The sequence below is a fragment of the Hypanus sabinus genome, chromosome 14, assembly GCF_030144855.1.
Source record: "Hypanus sabinus isolate sHypSab1 chromosome 14, sHypSab1.hap1, whole genome shotgun sequence".
NCBI classification, from domain to species: domain Eukaryota; kingdom Metazoa; phylum Chordata; class Chondrichthyes; order Myliobatiformes; family Dasyatidae; genus Hypanus; species Hypanus sabinus.
In genome coordinates, this window is record NC_082719.1 from 93225720 (window position 1) to 93246941 (window position 21222).

General features: G+C 38.1%; 1 protein-coding gene across 1 annotated transcript in view; it reads left to right on the forward strand.

Annotated features, from left to right (window-relative positions):
• The window catches only part of slc45a2 (solute carrier family 45 member 2), a 50145-nt gene that overhangs the window by 21515 nt on the left and 7408 nt on the right, over positions 1–21222 (forward strand). Inside the window, exon 5 of the mRNA XM_059989656.1 lies at positions 4537–4660. Coding sequence (XP_059845639.1) covers positions 4537–4660 — 124 coding nt within the window. The remainder of the gene's footprint in view (positions 1–4536; positions 4661–21222) is intronic.

Sequence of the window (21222 nt, forward strand, 5' to 3'; positions counted from 1 at the left end):
AAATCTACTTCCTCAAAGCTTGAGGCAATGTCCCCTAGTTTTAGCCTCTCTTTCTGATGGAAACAATTTTCCAATCTCTATCTTATCTATCCCTTTCACAATTTTACATTATTCTATAAAATCTCCTCTCATTCTTCTGAATTTCAATAAGCCTAGTCCCAGGTGACTCAATCTCTCCTCATTGGCCAATGCCATGGTGAGTGCTGGCAGCAATTGAACTCATGTAGAGGAATGGCAGACTCCCTTGTAGAGACAGAAACAGAAGTTTATCCATGGATAGGAATACCAGCTGAGCATCAGTGGCATGGCCGAGCAACGCTGCAAGACAAGAACGCCACAATGAACACGAATCAGGAGTCTGTTTCAAACAATCACATCATGCAGAACACCTGCGCCAATCACAATTAACTTGACAAGATTAAACAGAAAGCTTAACTCGAGTTAAGACAACAATTAACAAATACAGGTGCTTGAGAAAATGAGAATCCCGGTGCTCTACAGCTAATGACAGGCTAACCCCCTCACCTCCGGAATAAAACCAGTGAACCTCCTCTGTGTCACCTTCAAAGCCAGGTACAGGGGAAGTTCCTATTGGTTGATGGTAAGGTGTTGACCAGAACAGAATAACTCATTGCTGTTCTTCAAATGGCAACATAGAAATGGCGTAATATTTCACTCAAAGTACAGAACATCCATCCAAGTCCTCAGGGTATGATACTGAAGTTACTGGTTAGATTCAATGATCAAAGGATTCAATGAGGTTTAAGTGTATTTCCTTCATTTTAACTGAGAGAGTTACCAACTCAATCGATGAGGAGATTATGTAACAAAATAGTAATCTGAATGTCGATTTTACTAGAAACAGCAAACAGGCGGAACTTTTCTTCCATGAATGAAGATCAAAGAAACTGCAGATTCTGAAAATCTAGAACAAAAATATAATATGTTAAAATAATGAATTCAAGAGATTCTGTCGATGCTGGAAATCCAGAGCAACACACACAAAATGCAGAAGAAAGGTTAGGCAGCATCTATGAAGAGGAATAAACAGTTGATATTTCTAGCTGAGACTCTTTATCAAGACTGGAAAGGAGGAGGGGAAGGAAGCCAGAATAAGGAGGGGAAGGAGTACAAGCTGGCAGTTGATAGGTGAAACCAACTGGGGGAGGGGGTTGAGTTAAGAAGTTGGGAGCTGATAGCTGGAAGAGGGAAAGGGCTGAAGAAGGAAGAACCTGACTGAAGAGGGGAGTGGACCATGGGAGAAAGGGGAGGAGGAGCACTAGTGGGAGATGATTGGCAGGTGAGCAGGAGGGGCAAAAGGCAAGCCGGAATGGGGAATGGAAACAGATGACAAGAAGTGTTGAAATCACTCAGCAGAAAATTTAAACAATTTGAATCAAAGACACTTAATCAGAACTAGGATAAGTAGAGAGAGGAAGAAAAAGAGAGAGACAGAAACAGGGAGACAAAAGTTAGTTTTAGGTTGCAGCTCAGGTGCCTCACATATCCCCACTGCAGCATTTACATCAGCCTGGTAATATGCTTTCTTCTCACAGAGTTTGGTTAGTTTTAAATCTCAGTGCCTTTCAATTGTTTGCAGCAGGAAATAAACCAATTTTTTTTTAAATGTGGAGAAGAATGAGGTAAGAAATAGGACATGCTAAAAGAGAACATGAGCAAAGTAGCAAAAGGGTGGCATGGTAATGTAACGGTTAGCATAACACTTTACTGTGCCAGTGATCGGAGATTCAATTCCCACTGCTGTCTGTAAGAAGTTGATATGACCGTGTGGGTTTCCTTTGGTTTCCTCCCACATTCCAAAGATGTACAGGTCAGTAAGGGTTATTAAGTTGTAGTCGGCTGCATCTTGGATACTAGCCTACAAAGTACCCAGGACATCTTCAGGAAGCAGTGTCTCAGAAAGGCAGTGTCCATTATTAAAGACCTCCAGCCCATAGGGCATGCCCTTTTCTCAGTGTTACCATCAAGTAGGAGGCACAGAAGCCTGAAGGCACACATTCAGTAATTCAGGAATTGATAGAGGTGTACAAGTTGATAAAAACATTGATAGAATAGACAGCCAGGGACTTTTTCCCCGGGGAGAAATGGCTAACACAAGGGGGCCTAATCTTAAGGAGGGAAGTGTAAGGGGAGTATGTCAGCGGTAAACAAAGTAGTGGGTGTGCTACCAGGGTAGTGGTAGAGGCAATTACATTAGGAACATTTAAGAGTCTCTCAGACAGACACATGGATGATGGAAAAGTGAAGTGCTATGGGGAAGAGAAGGGTCAGATTGATTTTGGAATAGATTAAAATGTCAGCACAACATTGTGGGTCAAAGGGTCTGCACTGTTCTATGTTCTAGTACCTCCTCTGCAACTTAAAACAAGTTTGTCTTTTTCACTTTTCCTGTTCTGATAAAGAATCTTTCACCTGAAGACTTGGTTCACTTCTCACGGATGCTGCTTGGCCTGTCGTGTGTTTCCAGCATTTGTGTTTTTATTTCTCATTATTGGTTGCTGATTGAATTGGCTACCCAACAAACACACAGTGTGTTGACTGTAAGATTGCAAAGGCACAAGAGGATTGTATAAAAGACATCTCAAAGTTGCTTACAATGCATGTGCAGTCCTTAGAGATGAACAGAGATGAGGAGAAATTTCTTTAGCCAGAGGGAAGTGAATCTGTGGAATTCATTGCCACTGATGACTGTAGAGGCTAAGGCACTGGGTATATTTAGAGCAGAGATTGATAGGTTTGTCAGGGTGTCAAAGGTTACAGAGAGAAGGCAGGAGACTGGGATTGAGAGGGATAATGAATCAGCAATGATGGGCAGAAACTAGATGGGCTGAATGGTCTAAATCTGCTCTGATGACTTACGGTTTTATGGTCTTAGTACATGTTTTACCTATCTGTACATGCTGAGGTTGATTTGAAAATTAATAGAAAATAGACTAAAGAAGAATTTATGGTTACTGTAAATTTTCAAAATGCAAGTTTCCTCCCTTACCATTCTTGGTATAATTCTACATTCTGAGTTATCTCAGCTTTAATCCTATTTGGAGCTATTCATCATTTAATGAAAAGAAAAAAAGACTATTATTTTTTATTTATTTCTCATTCTACGTGGATAACATTTTTGTCCGCATATCCATCAGCAGTGGTGCAATGTTACCATAGTAGCTAGAGCGATGCTATTAATATGGGGGACATTTTAAAATAATTCCAAGCATTGGAATTCAATGGAGTTCATTTCCAGCATTGTCTGTAAGGAGTTTGTACTTTCTCCTTGTGAACTATGTGTGTTTCCTCCCACAGTCCAAAGACACACAGGGTAATAGGTTTAATTGATCATTTGTAAATTATCTAAAGAGTAGGTGGGTTGCTGGGTGGTGCAACTTATTGGGCCTGAAGGCCTGTTCCATACTGCATCTCTAAATAAATAAATAATCATAAGGACCCCCACCACACAGCCCATGCCCTCTTCTGATCATGGAGGGGGTATAGGATCTGAAGTGACGCACACAACATTTTAGGTATGACTTTGTTTCCTTCTGCCATCAAATTTCTGAACAGTCCATGAACACTACCTCAATATTTTGCTCTCTCCTTTTGCACTACTCATTTATTTTGTATACTTTCTGAATGTAACTTGTAGTATATTTTATCTATTGCACTGTACTGCTCAAAGGTTTAAAGGTTCATTTATTATCAAGGTATACAACTCTGAAATTCTTCAGTTCTCTGGGTAGCCATGAAACCAAGAAAAGAAAGGCAGCATAATCATCCTCAAAATCTCACCTCTCCACAAAAAGAAGAAAAAAAATGGAACGGGCACATCAAACCCCAAATCCCACCTCTCACACAAAACAAAAACTGAGAAGATTGAATGAAAGAAACACAGAATATGAAAGCTATAAGACTGAAAAAGAGTCTATAGTCCAAGTCCACAAAACGCAGAAAACAACCTGGGCAACACTCACCAGGAGCAGAAGCAGGAACTTTCCTCTCCAGTACAGAGCAACCAATCAAAAGGCAGGCAACCAGCGCTCACCCTCTATACTTGCTTTGATCCTTCTGTCTCCCTTGTCACTTTAATCAGCGAACAATGGAAGATTTAATCAGCAAAATGGAGCCAAACATCGACTTGCACCCTGTCCTGCTGCCTTGTTGCCATGAGGTTCATGCATGCTGCCTCTGCCTCTTGGAATCCTCTCAGAGACTAGAGCGCTGAAGCACCCAAATCATCACCAAACAGCAAAACTGTCTCCAACAGTTCCAGGATCACATCCAAGACAAGAAACAAATATAAAAGACATAAAAGAAATGAAAAAGATGGCTTCATAATCTAGACAGATGTTGACCAAAGGAGTATTATACACAGGTGCCATCTTGACCAGAAGAGTCAAGAGGCTGCTGCTATACAACAAGTTTCACAACATACGTTAGTGATAATAAACCTGATTCTGATTCTGACAGTAGGTTTGTGCTTTTATAATAACATCTTCTCTGTATCTCCTTATTTAACTCTTTTAGGTTGTGTATAATGGTGATCCACATGCTGAACACAATACTACTGCATACATTATCTATGAGCGAGGTGTTGAAGTAGGATGCTGGGGCTTGTGTATTAATGCAATATTCTCAGCAATATATTCATGTAAGTCTTAAAAATTTAATCTTTTAATGTAAAATTTGCTTGCTAAGTGTCATTGTTTTCAATAATGTTGCAGACATATTAATTGTTTAACTTAAATACCGTTAGAAAATTTAATATATTGTGATAATAAACATCAAGTCCAGTCTGATAAACATTTTTGCTTCTTGCATTTAAATCATTAATAGGTAATATATATTTTCAGCTGCATAATAATCAATTAGTAAATTTAATTTTTCATGAAAACATCTCTAACACAATATTTTTTGTGCTTGTATGCTTTTAATTGTTTATTCATATGGCTTCTGCATTCTTCAAATCCAAACTGCATTACCTTTATTTTTTCAAATACCACAATTCTTCTACAAAGATAGATTTTTCTTCATGATTCATGTATAGGAAGGATGTCGAGGCTTTGGAGAGGATGCAGAAGCAGGATGCTGCCTGGTTAGAGGGCATGTACTATCATGAGAGGCTGAACAAACTGGGGTTGTTTTCTCTGGAGCACTGGAGGCTGAGGACAGATCTGATAGAGGTTTATAAGATTTTGGGAGACATCAATAGGAGCAGACAGACAGTATCTTTCTCATTAGGTTGAAATGTCTAGTACCAGAGGGGCATGCATTTAAGGTGAGAGAGATAATTTCAAAGGAGATGTGAGGGGCAAGTTTTTTACAGAGAGTGGTGGGTGTCTGGAACGTACTGCCTGGGGTGGTGGTAGAGGCAGATAAATTAGAGACTTATAATAGCCATTCAGATAGGCATGTTTATAGGTGGCGGGTTGGAGATATGTCTCTACCAAAGGAGGGACAAGATGTCCCTTCTCTTTGCTAGCCTTCAGGGCACCAGTGGGCAAGGTTTTGCATCTGCTTAGCCCCTGATTAGGGTCATGTGAAGCCATGGGAGTAGGTGGTGGATGTTGTATGAGCAGCTGGTGGATATCATAAATCCTAGTTGTGTGACCACTGATACCAGGCAGGCAATCTCTGAAGAGCATTGATAATGGCTGGGGTCACCTGAATTGTAAAGACACTGCCCAGAAGAAAGCAATGGAAAATCACTTTCTTTATATATAGAGTCATAGAAAATTACAGCATAGAAACAGGCCCTTCAGCCCATCTTGCCTGTACCAAATCATTTAAACCACCTATTCCCATTCCCAAGACCATGGCCCGCCATACCCCTCCCATCCATGTACTTATTCAAACTTCTCTTAAAATGGAAGAAATGGACATTTTGTAGGCAGCAGAGATCAGTTTAGTAGGCCATTTGATTAGTAATTTCATTGATTAATGGATCTGTTCCTGTGCTGTTCCGTTCTATGTTCTATTGCCACCACAGCACAATTGATAGGACTCCAATGATCAGATAAGCACTACTGCATCACATGTTGCATTTTCTCAATATTCCACCAAAAATGTCTGAAAACTGAGTCACAGTCAGAATCAAGTTTACCTCTGCTGTCTTAATACATTGTGAAATCAATTTTGCATCTGTAGTACAATGCAAAGACATGAAATTGTTATAAATTCCAAATAAATAAATAGTGCAGAAAACCCCGACAATAATGTGGATTTCCCTAGTGCTTAATACACAAAAATCTATCTCAGATTGCTGGGTAGCAAAATTCACTGGGGATAAATGGAGAATGTCATCTACTGCAAAAGCAGATCAAGCAGAAGGGGTAGAAATGGGATTTTACTTTCCTTTGATGCCGTCAAGAGCCATGTTTCATACTAATGTATTGGATCTCCCACAGACAAAAATGTGAGATTAGACAAAAAGAGATTTAGAGCAGCATTACAGTAATATTAGAAGGTGTTCCTGCACCATTCCCAACATGAGCACGTAGTGTCAGACGCTGCAGCATATCAGGTACAAAAGAGCATCATCCATGAATAGCGCCCTCCGCAGGGCAGCCATAAAACACAGTACACTCTGTAGTTGCCATGGAGGAGAGAGGGGCTGCAAGGGGAAGGAAAGGGGCAATATATTTTACACATTCCAACTCAGTGCCTGTCATCACCTCTATTCAGGTAAAAACAGGGAAGATGAGATCAAGTGCAAGATGTTTGTATATACAGTGTCCGTCAGTGACAAAGAGACCATCATATACGAAGGAGCCACTGAGTTCCAAATCACATCAGGCACAATTGCTATTTACAATGTGTAGATCTGGCTACTGTTAATATTTCAATTATTAAAGATAAGATCAGGATTAGTTTTTTTTACTGTATGTCACATGTACATCAAAACATCCGGTGAAAGGCATCACCAGCTCCAGGGTGTGTGCTGAGGGCAGCCGGCAAATGTCGACATGCTTCTGGCGCCACAGTTTACTGATCCCTAACCCATACACCTTTGGGATGTGAAAGGAAACTGGAACAACCAGAGTAAACCCACGAGGTCACAGGGAGAACGTACAAACTCCTTACAGACAGCGGCAGGAATTGAATCCTAGTCACTGGCACTGTAAAGTGTTGTGCCAACACCTACCCTACCTCACCAGCCCTTACTGCATTCTCTTTAATCTGACCAACAGTAAATGCCTTCATTGCTACCTGTGCACAAGCAACACTCAAAAGGTGTATCTGTTCCAACGTACAGCTGTCATCTGCTTTGTCTCTGCAGAGGAGGGCGAGAAGAGGGAATGCTGGGCAGGGAAGGAGAGGTCATTGGAGGGAGGGGACCTGGAGTGAAAGTGGTGATTGTGTTAATGGGCACAATGGAACAGACTGGACCCAGAAGACTCTCTGTTCTAGTCTGGAGGTCACACACTCCTCTTTGTTGCCATCAGCAATAAATCTGGCACATTCACTCTCAAGAGTCTGACATTTCAGACTCTTGAAAAGACCTCCTGGATGGCAAGATGGACTTTTGACCTCACTACTTGCCTCATTATGATCTTTCACTGCACTTGCTCTGTAGCTTTTATACTTTAATATACATTGGTATTGTTTTAACCACAAGAGATTCCACAGATGCAGGAAATCTAGAACAACACACAGAAAATGTTGGTGACTTACCTAGTTCCTTGTTCCCATTTTACCATGTTTGATCTCAACTCACTGGGAATGACTTGACCTGTATGAACAGTATGCAAGGCAAGCTTTTCACTGTGTCGTGGTACATGTGGCAAAGAGAAACCAGTTCCAATATCAAAACCTACTGGAGGCACAGAGAGAGGCCAAGAAAACAACTTGTGTTTTCCAGTCTCTGTCACATGGGAGATGCATGTTCCTGTAAAAGGAATGGTATCAAGGCCTCAGGATGCCCTTCCTTAGCAACAGAAAGCTGTTTGTGAGTATGGTGTGGCTCACACTGAACGTGGATGTCCTTCATCAGCAGTTTCCCGTTCTTTGGGAGCTAACAGATGCTGCACCTTAAAAGCTTGTTGTTCTACGTTGACAGAGATGCTGTATTTAGGCGATAGCCTTTGAACAGAATTGAACTTTACTCTCATTGCTCAAGACAACAAGGTTACAGTGCCACTCCAGTCCATGCATAACAGATATTTACAATGCATGCAGTACAGCCTAATTAAAAAAAATTCCCATATTTTTGTGCAGCAAGTGACTTTGATAGTCCATAACGCTCAAAGGTATTGGCAAGCCAGGCTGCTAAATTCATCCAGCCTTTGTACATGTTGATTTGACCACAGCATCTGCAGTGTACTTTGTGTATGCTGCAGCATTATTCAGCTGCGCATCAGCCCTCAGGATACTGAAAGCAGCAAAGTTTTTCAGTATTACTGTCTTGGCTAAGATTCCTGTATCTACCACGAGACAGATGGCAGGAGATTGAGCAGACAGTGTCCAGGATGGGATGGGTCTTTAATGATGTTACTAGCATACCATAGGCATCGAGAGATTATCTCCTGGTCTGGTAGTTGAGTCTCAGTGATGTGCTGAGTAATCCCAATCACCCATTGGAGTGCTTTGTGATCTGTCTTGCTACAGCTAGAGTACCACACCGTCAATCCGTATGTCAGTATGCTCTCTATTGCACATTGATAAATGCTGGCTGGCATTTTATTGAGGCAGATTAGCTCTCCTTAAGCGCCTTGGGTAATATATTCGCTATGGAAATGCACCACAGGAGCATGAGTTAAAGATGGATTAACTTTTTTTCCAGCAGCACTGCAGGTATCATATCTATTTCATAGCTCTATGGTGGCCAGGATTTGATTCTGATTTCCACTGCTTTCTCGGTGCAGTTTGCATGTTCCCCCCCTTGACCCTTTTGTGTTTCCTCCCAAAAAATAACCAAAAAAACAAATGTCCTAGTTGGTAGGTGAATTAGCTGCTGTAAATTCAAAGTTCAAAATAAAGTTATTATGAAAGTACAAACATGTCACCATAAACAACCCTGAGACTGATTTTCTTGCATTATGGGGTAGTGTGGGGTTAAGGATTATATGGGTCAGCACAACATGGAGGGCTGAAGGGCCTGTACTGTGCTGTAGTGTTCTATGGTTCTATACTCAACATAATCCATAGTAGAGTAATAACCATAATAGAATCAATGAAAGGCCACACCAACTTGGGTCTTCAACCAGTGTGCAAAAGACAGCAAACTGTGCAAATACAAAAGGAAGAAATCATAATAATAAATAAATAAGCAACAGATTTTGAGAACATGAGGTGAAGAATTGTTGAAAGGGAGTCCATTGGTTGTGGGAAAATTTCAATGATGGGGCAAGTGAAGTTGAATGCAGTTATCCCCTTTTGGTTCAAGAGCCTAATGGTGAGGGGTGGTAACAGTTCCTGAACCTGGTGGTGTGAGTCCTGAGGCTCCTGTACCTTCTACCTGATGGCAGCAGCAAGAAGAGAGCATGTCCTTGGTGTTGACCTTAGTGGCAGGGCAAGAGATTAATATACGTGTCTGGTCAGGAGGGGCGGATCATCAGTTGATTACTAGGAAGTAGGCAGATAAATAGAATAGATATGACAGCTGGTATTAACTTGATGACCTCCTATTTCCTAATTCCTGTTGAAGGGTCTCAGCCTGAAACGTTAACTGTACTTTTTTCCATAGAGCTTGCCTGGCCCGCTGAGTTCCTCCAGCATCCTGCGTGTGTTGCTTGGATTTCCCAATTTTCCCTTGTTTAAAATACAATGAATGCAGTTTTTTAAACTTTGAATAGTTGATCAGTTGAGCTAGGTGAAAAGTATTACCGTTAGCACTTTGTGGTATTTGTCCTGATACAACTTAGCAGAAGTTGACCAGCTGGAAAAATGACAGATAAAATTTAATGCAGACAAGTGTGAGGTGTTGCACTTTGGGAGACAAACCAGGGTAGGTCTAACACAGTGAGCGGGAGGGCACTGAGGAGTGTGGCAGAACAGAGGGATCCGGGAATACTTAATTCCTTGTAAGTGCCATCACAGGTAGAGTTGTAAAGACAACTTTTGGCACATTGGTCTTCATAAATCAAAGTACTGAGTACAGGAGTTGAGATGTTATATTGGTGAGGCCTGATTTGGAGTATTGTGTCCAGTTTTGATCACCTACCTAGAGGAAATTTATCAATAAGATTGAAAGACTCCAGAAAAAGATTTATAAGGATGTTGCCAAGTCTTGAGGTTCTGGGTTATAGGGAAAGGTCGAATAGGTTAGAACTTTATTCCTTGGAGCGTAGGAGAATGAGGGGAGTTTTGATAGAGCTATATAAAATATGAGTGGTATAGATAGGGTAAATGCAAGTCGGCTTTTTCCACTGAGGGTGGGTGAGACAAGAGCCAGAGGTCATAGATTAAGAATGAAAGGTGAAATGTTTAAGGGGAACATGAGGGGGAACTTTTTCACTCAGAGGGTGGTGAGAGTGTTGAACAGGCTGCCAACACAAATAGTGGATGCAAGTTCGATCTCAACATTTAAGAGGAAATTGGATAAGTATATGAATGAGAGGGGCATGGAGGAGTCAGCTGGAGACGCTCATGGAGTGAGTACCGTTTTGGATTCACTCCATAACCTTTACTTTTTTTAACCTTTGATCACCCTTATTCAGCTTATTTTTACCTATACCGAAAGTTTCTTTGTTAATTTTTTTTTTATTTACTGCCAAGAGTTTGTTGTGAACTTTTGAAGATATGCAAACAGAAATGTCTCTCAGGTCTAAGGGACGGGATCCCGGACACAATCCGAACGGTAACGGAAAAAAGCAGGCTCCGCCACAACAAACTCAATTAACTTTTGAATTGCTTATGGAGGTTTTGGATAAAAAATTTGCTGAACTACAACAATTTTTTAAAGAAGATATAAAGGCTTTTCAAGAGTACATGGTTAAGACGGATTTAGTAATTAAACAGCAACAAGATCTTATTGCGTCTCTGCAAGAAGATGCTCGGAAGCAAGATTTGACTATTGAAAAACTGTAACAGGATTTAATTTCGACCATTAAGCTGATGGAAGCCCTTAAAGCCAAGAGTGACGATTTTGAGAATCGGTCCAGAAGACAGAACTTACGCATACTTGGTCTTCCAGATGGCATAGAAAAAGATGACCCTTTGAAATATTTTGCTCAACTTTTAAAAGAAGCGTTTCCGACGATTTTCCCGAATAACCCCCCTTTATTGGATCGGGCACATAGAATTCGGCGTCGATCACCGACTGTTACAGACAAACCTTCGGTGGTAATTGTCTGGTTCCATTATGTACATGACAAAGAACAACTTATAAGAGCAGCTCGTCGAGCAGGAATGATTAAATTCAAAGAATTTTGCTTCCGCCTGGTCGAAGACTTTAGTCCTGACCTTTTAAAAAGAAGGCTTCTTTTTAAACCATTGATGGCTGAATGTTATGCGAAAAATCTGAAACCTGCGCTTCTATACCCTGCGAAGCTCCGAATTTCTCCATCGAATGCTCCACGACAGGTTTTCATTTCAACTTCAGAAGTGAGAAAATATCTGGAGGAGAACTTCCCTACTGCTACAGATACCAGTCTCTAATAAATGAACGATTCTGATCGTGTAAGATGGTTCTCGATCTCTTAAACCAGAATTAGAATCTTGTTATTGATGTAGGTTCATCCTATACTTTATACTTAAGTTAAAGTGTGTTTGCGTCATATTAATTGTTTTGCCTTATACACTTTAATCATTTAACTACATACTTGTCCATTAACTTTGTTCCTTCGAAGGTATATTTTTAATTCTTTAAAGGTGAATTTTTCTTTGATTAAGATGATGGTTTTTTGAAAAAGATTTTTGGTTTTGCTTAAGATGGCGTTATGTTTTTATTTTTTTCACCTTTTTCCTACAATGCATCGCTTATCATAACTTAAATATTTTTTGTTTTGTCTGGGCTAGAGCCCGATTTATAATTTTTTTAGTGATTATATTTTTATTCTTTTTACAACTAACTATACTTAGAAATATGGTTTTTATTATAGCGATTTTAATTTTTAAAGTTGGGGTGATTCTTTTACATATATCCTTTATATATGGAGTGTTCTTCAGCTGACATGGGGGTAGGATTAGTCTTATTTTTTCCCTTTTTCAGTCATATTTTGGCTTTTTCTCTTTTTAGTGGGGGGTGGGGGATGGTCTGTTTTCTAATTCTATTTTTTTTTGTACCAGTTTGTGTCAGTTTTTTTAGTTGGGCTGTTTTTGAACTTCAAGTATGTCTGTGTTGTCGTCACTTCCAGGTCTTCTCATTACTTTTGTTCCTCTTCCGGGTGCATGAGTTTATAAGTTGGTTAACCCTTTCTATACCAAAGGGTTGATTATAGAATTATGGCTCAGACCATTAATTTTGTGTCTTGGAATACTAATGGTTTAAATCATCCAATTAAGCGAAAGAAGATTTTCAAAATATTCCAAAGACTTAATGCTCATATCATTTTTGTACAGGAAACTCATGTGAGGAAGGAGGACAAATTTCGTTTTTTTTAGATTTTGGCGGGGTCAACAGTATCACGCAAATTCGAATGCTAAAGTAAAAGGAGTTTCAATTTTTATTGACTCCTCTATTTCATTTGTTCAACGTGGTATTTTTTCGGATCCAAATGGCAGATTTTTGTTAATTACGGGTTTACTTTGTAATAAAAAGGTTGCTTTGGTTAATGTTTATGCTCCAAATGTGGATTGTCCTGACTTTTTAAAGTCTTTATTTACTTCTTTACCCAATCTAAATGAATATGTTAATAATGGGTGGTGACTTTAATTGTTGTTTAAATCCTCTGATGGATAAATCTTTATCTATTCAGACTTTACCTAATAAGTCGGCCACTTGTATTAACTCTTTTTTGACTGACAATGGAGTTTTTGATATTTGGAGATTCTGGCATCCTAATGACAAAGAGTTTTCTTTTTACTCACATGTTTATCACTCTTATTCGAGAATTGATTATTTTTTTGTAGACTCTTGTTTTATTCCATTGGTAATCGGTTGTAACTATGATATTATAGCTATCTCTGATCATGCTCCATTATTACTTTCTATGAAATTTACGGATACAGCTTCTAATGCTAAACAATGGCGATTTGACTCTACCTTGTTGCAAGACTCTGACTTTATAAAATTTATGGAGGAGCAGATCGACTTCTTCTTTTCAACTAATTCTACAGATGATATTTCCTGCGGAACACTTTGGGACACTTTTAAAGCGTATATACGTGGACAGATTATTTCTTATTCTGTTGGTTTGAGGAAACGTACTAAGAAGGAAACTCTTTTATTGGTTGATAAAATTAAAGAGATTGATAAGAAATATTCGATTGCTCCTAGTAAGGAGATTTACAAACAAAGGGTTGAACTTCAAATGGAATATAGTTTATTACTTACATCCTTGATAGAAAATCAATTAATGAAAACTAAATCTGATTTTTATATACATAGTGATAAATCTGGTAAACTGTTAGCTAGTCAATTGAAGAATGCTTTGGTTAAACGTCAAATCACTAAGATTGGTCAGCAGAATGGGAATCTGACAGTTAATCATGATGAGATAAATAAGGCATTTCAAGATTTCTATACCTCCCTGTATCAATCTGAATTTCCTCAAGATCATAATACCATGTCTGATTTTCTTGGGAAATTAAATTTTCCAAGATTATCATCTGATGATCTTTTGATATTGGATACTCCTATTACGGATATAGAAATTAAGGGAGCTATTTCCTCAATGAATTCTGGGAAAGCACCGGGTCCAGATGGTTATACAGTTGAATTTTTAAAAAATTTTTCCGCTACTCTTTCCCCTTGGTTAGGTAAGGTTTTTGAGGAAGCCATTAGATTGGGGAATTTGCCACAATCTTTTTATAGAGCTTCCATTTCTCTAATATTGAAGAAAGATAAAGACCCTACTAACTGTGCTTCTTATAGACCTATATCTTTATTGAATGTAGACTCCAAGATTTTTTCCAAGTTACTGGCATCTAGATTGGAGAAGGTATTACCCAAAATTATTTCAGATGATCAAACTGGCTTTATTAAAAATCGTTATTCTTTTTTTAACATTAGGAGATTGTTGAATATTGTTTATACTCCCTCACATGACACTTCAGAATGCGTGATTTCATTAAATGCGGAGAAAGCATTTGATAGAGTTGAATGGCCTTACTTATTTAATGTGTTGGAGAAGTTTAATTTTAGTCCGATATTTATATCATGGATCAAATTGATTTATCATACTCCAGTAGCCTCAGTGTTTACCAATAATCAAAGATCTCCCTTTTTTCACCTATTTTGGGGCACTAGACAAGGATGTCCTCTTAGTCCATTACTATTTAACATTGCCTTAGAACCTTTGGCAATTGCCATCAGACAATCACCGGATATTTTGGGTATTAATCGTGGGACAGATATTCATAAGTTATCTTTGTATGCAGATGATTTATTACTATTCATTTCTAACCCAGAGAAATCCATGCCAGCAGTTTTATCATTATTGGCTCAATTTAGTTAGTTTTCTGGGTATAAGTTAAATCTTAATAAAAGTGAATTGTTTCCATTGAATAAACGGGTCCCAATTTATTGAAATTTACCTTTTAAATTAGTTAATGACTCTTTTACTTATTTAGGGATCAAAATCACAAAAAACCATAAAGATTTATTTAGATTTAATTTTTTACCCTTAATTGATCAGATTAAAGGTTTGTTTACTAAGTGGTCACCTTTATCTTTATCCCTAATAGGTAGGATTAATGCTATTAAGATGGTTATTTTACCTAAGTTTTTATATATTTTTCAAGCGATACCAATTTTTATCCCGAAATCTTTTTTTACTAATGTTGACTCTAAAATTTCTTCATATATATGGCAGAATAAAAATCCCAGGTTAGGTAAAACATATTTACAGAAGACAAAAAGGGTTAGCATTACCTAATTTCAGATTTTACTATTGGGCAGTTAATATTAGATATTTGTTATGTTGGTGGAAAGATGGGGGTGGATCTTTTGGCCCTTGTTGGGTGAGTTTAGAAACTAAATATCAGCTTATGCTCTGGGTTCTATTTTAGGGACTTCTCTCCCTTTTGCTCTTTCTAAATTGCCAAAACGAATTGACAATCCGATAGTTAAACATAGTTTGCGTATATGGTTTCAATTTCGGAGATTTTTTGGGTTGACTCAATTCGTTTCAAATAGTCCTATTGTATCTAATTGTTTTTTTCACCCTTCCATTATAGATCAAGCTTATTCGGCTTGGAAAACTAAGGGAGTACTAAGATTTTCTGATTTATTTTTAGACAATTGTTTCATGTCTTTTGAGCAATTATCCAACAAATATAACTTGCCTAGATTTCATTTTTTTAGATATTTACAGATTAGACATTTTTTAAGTTCTGTACTCTCTACGTTTCCAAATTTTGTGCCTTCAGATATTTTGGAGAGTTTATTTGAATTAGACCCTTTTCAAAAAGGGTTTATTTCAAAACTTTATAATATAATTTTGAAGATACGTTCAGAGCCTCTTTATAAGACTAAAAAGGATTGGGAAAGAGAGCTTAGTCTTAGTATTTCTAGTGAGAATTGGGATAGAATTCTTCAATTAGTTAATACATCATCGTTATGTGCCAAACATTCATTAATACAATTTAAGGTCGTACATAGGGCCCATATGTCCAAGGATAAATTAGCTCATTTTTACTCTCATATTAGTCCTATTTGTGATAGATGTCATTCTGAAATTGCGTCTTTAACTCATATGTTTTGGTCGTGTTCATTTTTGGAGAAATATTGGAAAGATATTTTTGATATTATTTCTGCGGTTTTGAATATCGATTTACAACCTCATCCTATTACCGCAATTTTTGGTTTACCAATGTTAGACTCACTGCATTTATCTTCTTCTACTCGTCGAATGATGGCATTTCTAACTCTGATGGCTAGAAGATCTATATTGTTGAATTGGAAAGAAATTAATCCTCCCACTGTATTTAATTGGTTCTCTCAAACTTTGTTATGTTTAAATTTAGAAAAAATTAGAAGTGGTACTTTGGAGACTTCTATTAAATTTGAAAAGTTATGGAGACCATTTATTCAACATTTTCATATGATGTAATATGACCCTGTGCCAAGTTCATTTGATTTCCCAGCTTTTAGCTTATGTATTTTGAGAGGACCGGAAGTGACGGCATTGATGAATACTTATTTTTGTGAGATATTATAAACAGCCCCCCTTTTTTTTCTCTCTCTTTTTTTTTGCTTCTTTTTTCTTCTATATTACTTATTAGTTATAGTTATTAGATTAGATTAGCTAGTTTTGCAGTATATAAATTTTTTTTGTTTTTTTCCTTTCTTTTTTCTGTTCTCCTTATATCATACATTATGAAATATTTAGATTTACTATGTTCATGCATATATTTTATGGCTTATGTCTTGGTAAACTCATTTATATTGTAACTATTATGTATGTTTTTTTTCATATGTAATGGAATTTGTATGTTGGTAATTTCTTTATCAATATATCATTTGTATTCTGTCCATATTACTAATATTAATAAAAAGATTTAGAAAGAAAGAGAGGGGCATGGAGGGCAGGTTAATGGAACTAGTCATACAATAATAGTTTGGCATGGACTAGATGGGCTGAAGGTCCTGTTTCTGTGCTGAGGTGGTCTATGACCATGACTCTGTGAAACATTGTAAAATGCATTTATAGTGAGAATGGGCTATACTTTCCATGTAAACTGCAACAATTTTCTCCAATTACAGGAAATTGTTCTGCAGATTAGTGTCTGATGCGTCTGTATTTCTGGGTAAAGACGCACTGAATGTGAGCCACACATTCATTGAGCTAAAGTAGTTTTTCAAATCAAGTTACAAAACTGGTAGAAGTACAGATGGCAGAGAAATGATAATGCTAGATTACTGTTGGTATTTATAACACATTGTTGATCAGAGCACTTAAAAGCCTGTCCTGTGTTCGAATTGAAACAAGGTTTTGCCATAATGTCTAGTCTTTTTTAAAAGCCCTTGGAAACAACTGTGTTCTCACACAGGTAGAATATTACATTCAAAATGCATGAGCCAGAGATTCAGGGTCATCTCGTCAAGGTATAACATATTCATGAAGGAAGGTATTCCATAAGAATGTAAGAATTAAGACATTCAAGCCTATTGAGTTTGCTCCGCTATTCCATCATAGCTGATTTATTAACCCTCCTCAACCCCATTCTCTTGCCTTCTCCCCGTAACGTTTGACACCTCCACTTCAAATATACCCAATGACTTGGCCTCCACAATCTTCAGTGGCAATGAATTCCAGAGATTCAGTACTTTACAATTCAACTCTTTTTAATTCCAACATGCAGAGATACAGTTAACTGTGTTAATTCTTTCATCCAATTGTCTTTATTTTAAGTAATAAATTATTCCTGAATTTTGGCTCCATAAATTAATGGCCATTTGTATTCTGACTTTCCTTATATTACCGGTACTTCAAAATTTAGCCATTCTAATTTATTCTTGTTCTCTGGGCATTAACACAACAATATTATAAGCCTACACTCAGTGGCCACTTTATTAGGTACACCTGTATACCTGCTCATTAAAGCAAATATCTAATCAGCCAATCACATAAAGCAATTGAATTCATAAAAGCACACATACATGGTCAAGAGGTTCTGTTGATCATACCAAACATCAGGATGGAGAAGGAATGTGATCTACATAACTTTGACCGTGGAAAGATTGTGGACTCCAGACAGGGTGGTTTGAGTATCTCAGTAACTGATGATCTCCTGGGATTTTTATGCACAACAGTCTCTAAGGTTTATAGAGAATGGTGCGAGATGTACAAAAACATCCAGTAAGCAGCAGTTCTGTGGGCAAAAATACCTTGTTGATGATAAAGATCAGAGGAGAACAGGCAGACAGGATTAAGATGACAGGAAGGTGACAGTAACTCAAATAATTATGCTTTACAGCAGTGGTATGCAGAAGAAGATCTCTGAACAAAGTTCTTTTGAACAAAGTTAGGAAGTTCAAATTTGTCTAGACCCCCTTCTTAGCTTAACACTATGCCTCAGGTATTAGCTAGGTCTCTGTATTGTCCTGGAACTGTTACAACTTCCTCTGAACTGTGAAATAAAAACTGAAAACTTGGAAATACTCAGCAGGTCAGTCACAATCTGCAGGGAGAGATCAATCATTTTTCGTCGACCTTTCAGTTTTTGCTGTCTTCTGAGAAGTACCCTACCAAGTTGGCCAAGGGTTTCAAGGTTTCTTTGGCAATGCTGATGACCACATTGCATTTGATCTGCTTGTTCAGAGGTTATCTTTGTTTTACCCTCAGCTAGTTCAACAGCATTGATGGAGTTTGTATCACATACGGTCGAATCCAGTTAATTGGGGCTTTGGCCAATCGGCGCAGTTGCTTATTTGGGCCAACTCTTAAATAACAAAATCTAATTGAAAAAATAGCTGGGATTCCTTTCGTTTATTTGGGGCACAATGCTGCCTAATTGGGTTAGCAGACTGTTGCCAAGTAAGTTTCTAACTCACATCAGATGCGTGAAACTTTTGAGGCCGTTAAGCACAACATTGTGCTGACAGCGAGGTTTTTAAATAGTGTCAGTTGTGTGCATTTGGGTTCAAAAAGTAGTGGTACTTGTCACTGATAGATGGCAAAAAATAAGCAGTAAAACAATTCAAAACTGTCTTGCTCACGGTGGTTTCAAGTATTCAAGCTTGGAGATGCTAGAAACAGTGGGGAGTGAAAATGAGATTTTTGGCTCCTTCACCAAGTTAGGAACTATGAAGAATTTGAAGGTATTGACAATTATCTTGAATGTTACAATGAAAATGAAGATTTGGAGGATACAATCATTGAAAGGATTGTGTGAAGATAGTCCATTATCTGCACTAAGTGTCTGCATTTATTTACAGTCAATCAAAAGAACACAGCACAGTTTTATAGTTCTTCAGAGGTATTAGTAGTCTTCTAATTTGTTCTGCCTTTCATTTAAATACATAGTTTGTTACTCAGTTAAATGATTGTTTGTCTTTTTTACACCTTTTTAGTTATTTCCATGAAACTTCAGTTAATTGAGGCAGCTGCTAAATTGGGCCAAAATATACTGATCTCTCAGTGACACAATTAACTGGAATCCACTGTATTTATTTTTTTTCAGCATGTGGACTATTAATTAGGAATCTTTAAATTTCATCAAGAGATTTATGGATTCACAGAATTATGCAAAATGGAACCAGGCCCTTCAGCCTTGCACATTCATGTTAACCGAGATGCCCATTTACACCTTGACAAGCTTTGCCAATGTCCCTATAAACCTTTCCTTCTATGTACCTATCCAAGCAGCTTTTAAATGTTTTTATCATACACTCCCCATCACCCACTACCACTTGTGGCAGCTCATTCCAGATACCCATAATCCACTTTATCCCTCAGATCACCTTTCATTAGTTTTTAGCCTTTACCTATACCTTCTAATTGTAGACCTCGCCACCCTGGGATTACCCATGATATTTATTAATGTATTTAGTGTGGAACAAGCCTTTCTGGCCAATGAACTTCACTGCCCAGCAACCCACCACTAACCTAATCATATCACAATTTACAATGACCAAGTAACTTGCTAACCGGTACATTTGCTTGGATTGTCAGAAGAAACTGGTGCACCTGCAGAAAAGCCACATGGTTTATACAAACTCCTTACAGCCCACACTGGAATTGAACTCTGAATCCTGGAATGGGTCAGGCCCTGAGCTGTAATCATGGCACCTTAAATGCCCTTCATAGCTTTATAAACCTCTATATAGTCACATTTCAGCCTTCTACATTCTAGGGAGAACAGTCCCAGCCTATCCGGCCTCTCCTGATAGCTATGGCTAGTATAAGGAGGATGATTTTAAAGTGATTTTAAGGGAGGAAAGTACAGGGGGATTGTCACAGGTAAGTTGTTTACTCAGAGACTGGTGGGTGGAGGAGTGCTCTGCCAGGGATGGTGAAGGTACAGATACATTAAGGGCATTTAAGAAACTCTTAGGTAAGCACATGGATGATAGAAATAAGGAGGCCTATGTTGGAAGGAAGGATTAAATTGATCTTGGAGAAGATTTGGTTAGTACAACATGGTGGGTCGAAAGGCCTGTACTGTGTTGTAGTATTCTATAAAATTAGATGTATTTTATTTTCCTATTGAATAAAGTCATCTTGATTCCAAATTTCAACATTATTTTGTCAGTGACTACCAAGTCTTCTCTCTTAATGTAAGATAGACATAATTTACTTCTGATAACTTGTGAATTTTATGTTAGTTTGCTGTGTCCATGGTTAGTATCACATTTACATTAAAATCCTTGATTCCTGAAAATAATGTTCTGCATTCAGGCAAATGTGCAGGCACAACCTTACAATTGACCTAGCACGTCACCGGGGAATCACACCAATTAATGTAAACTTACAACCATGTCAAACTAGATTCTGTACACAATATATTTTATAGTTTTTTGATGTATCTGAGTGGCAGAGACACTTAACATTGTAAAGTTAGTGCAGAGTGTCCTTGGCAGCAGGAATCTGGTGACAATGGGACTTCCATTCTCTGCCATCCAGCATATATGACTAGAATAGTTGAGACCATAAGATAGAGGTACAGAATTAGGCTTCTCGGCCCATTTGTGTCTTCTCTGCCATTCCATCATGGCTGCCTTATTATCCCTCATGACCCCATTCCCCTGCTTTCTCCTCGTAATCTTTGACACCCTATTAGTCAAGAACCTATCAACCTTGACTTTAAATATACCCAACGACTTGGCCTCCACAGTCATCTGGCGCAATGAATGCCACAAATTCGGCACCCTCTATCTAAAGAAACTCCTACTCATCTCTGTTCTTAAGGGACATTGTTGTGTTCTGATGGTGTGCCCTCTGGTCCTAGCATCCCACACTAGGAAACATCCTCTTCGTGTTGACTCTGTCTAAGCCTTTCAATATTCAATAGGTTTCAATGAGATCCCCTCTTATTCTTCTAAACTCAAGCGAATGAAGGCCCAGAGCCATCAAATGCTCTTCATTCACAAACCTTTTCATACCTGGAATCATTCTCCTGAGCCACCTCTGGAACCTCTCCAATGCTAACACATCCCTTTTTTGATAA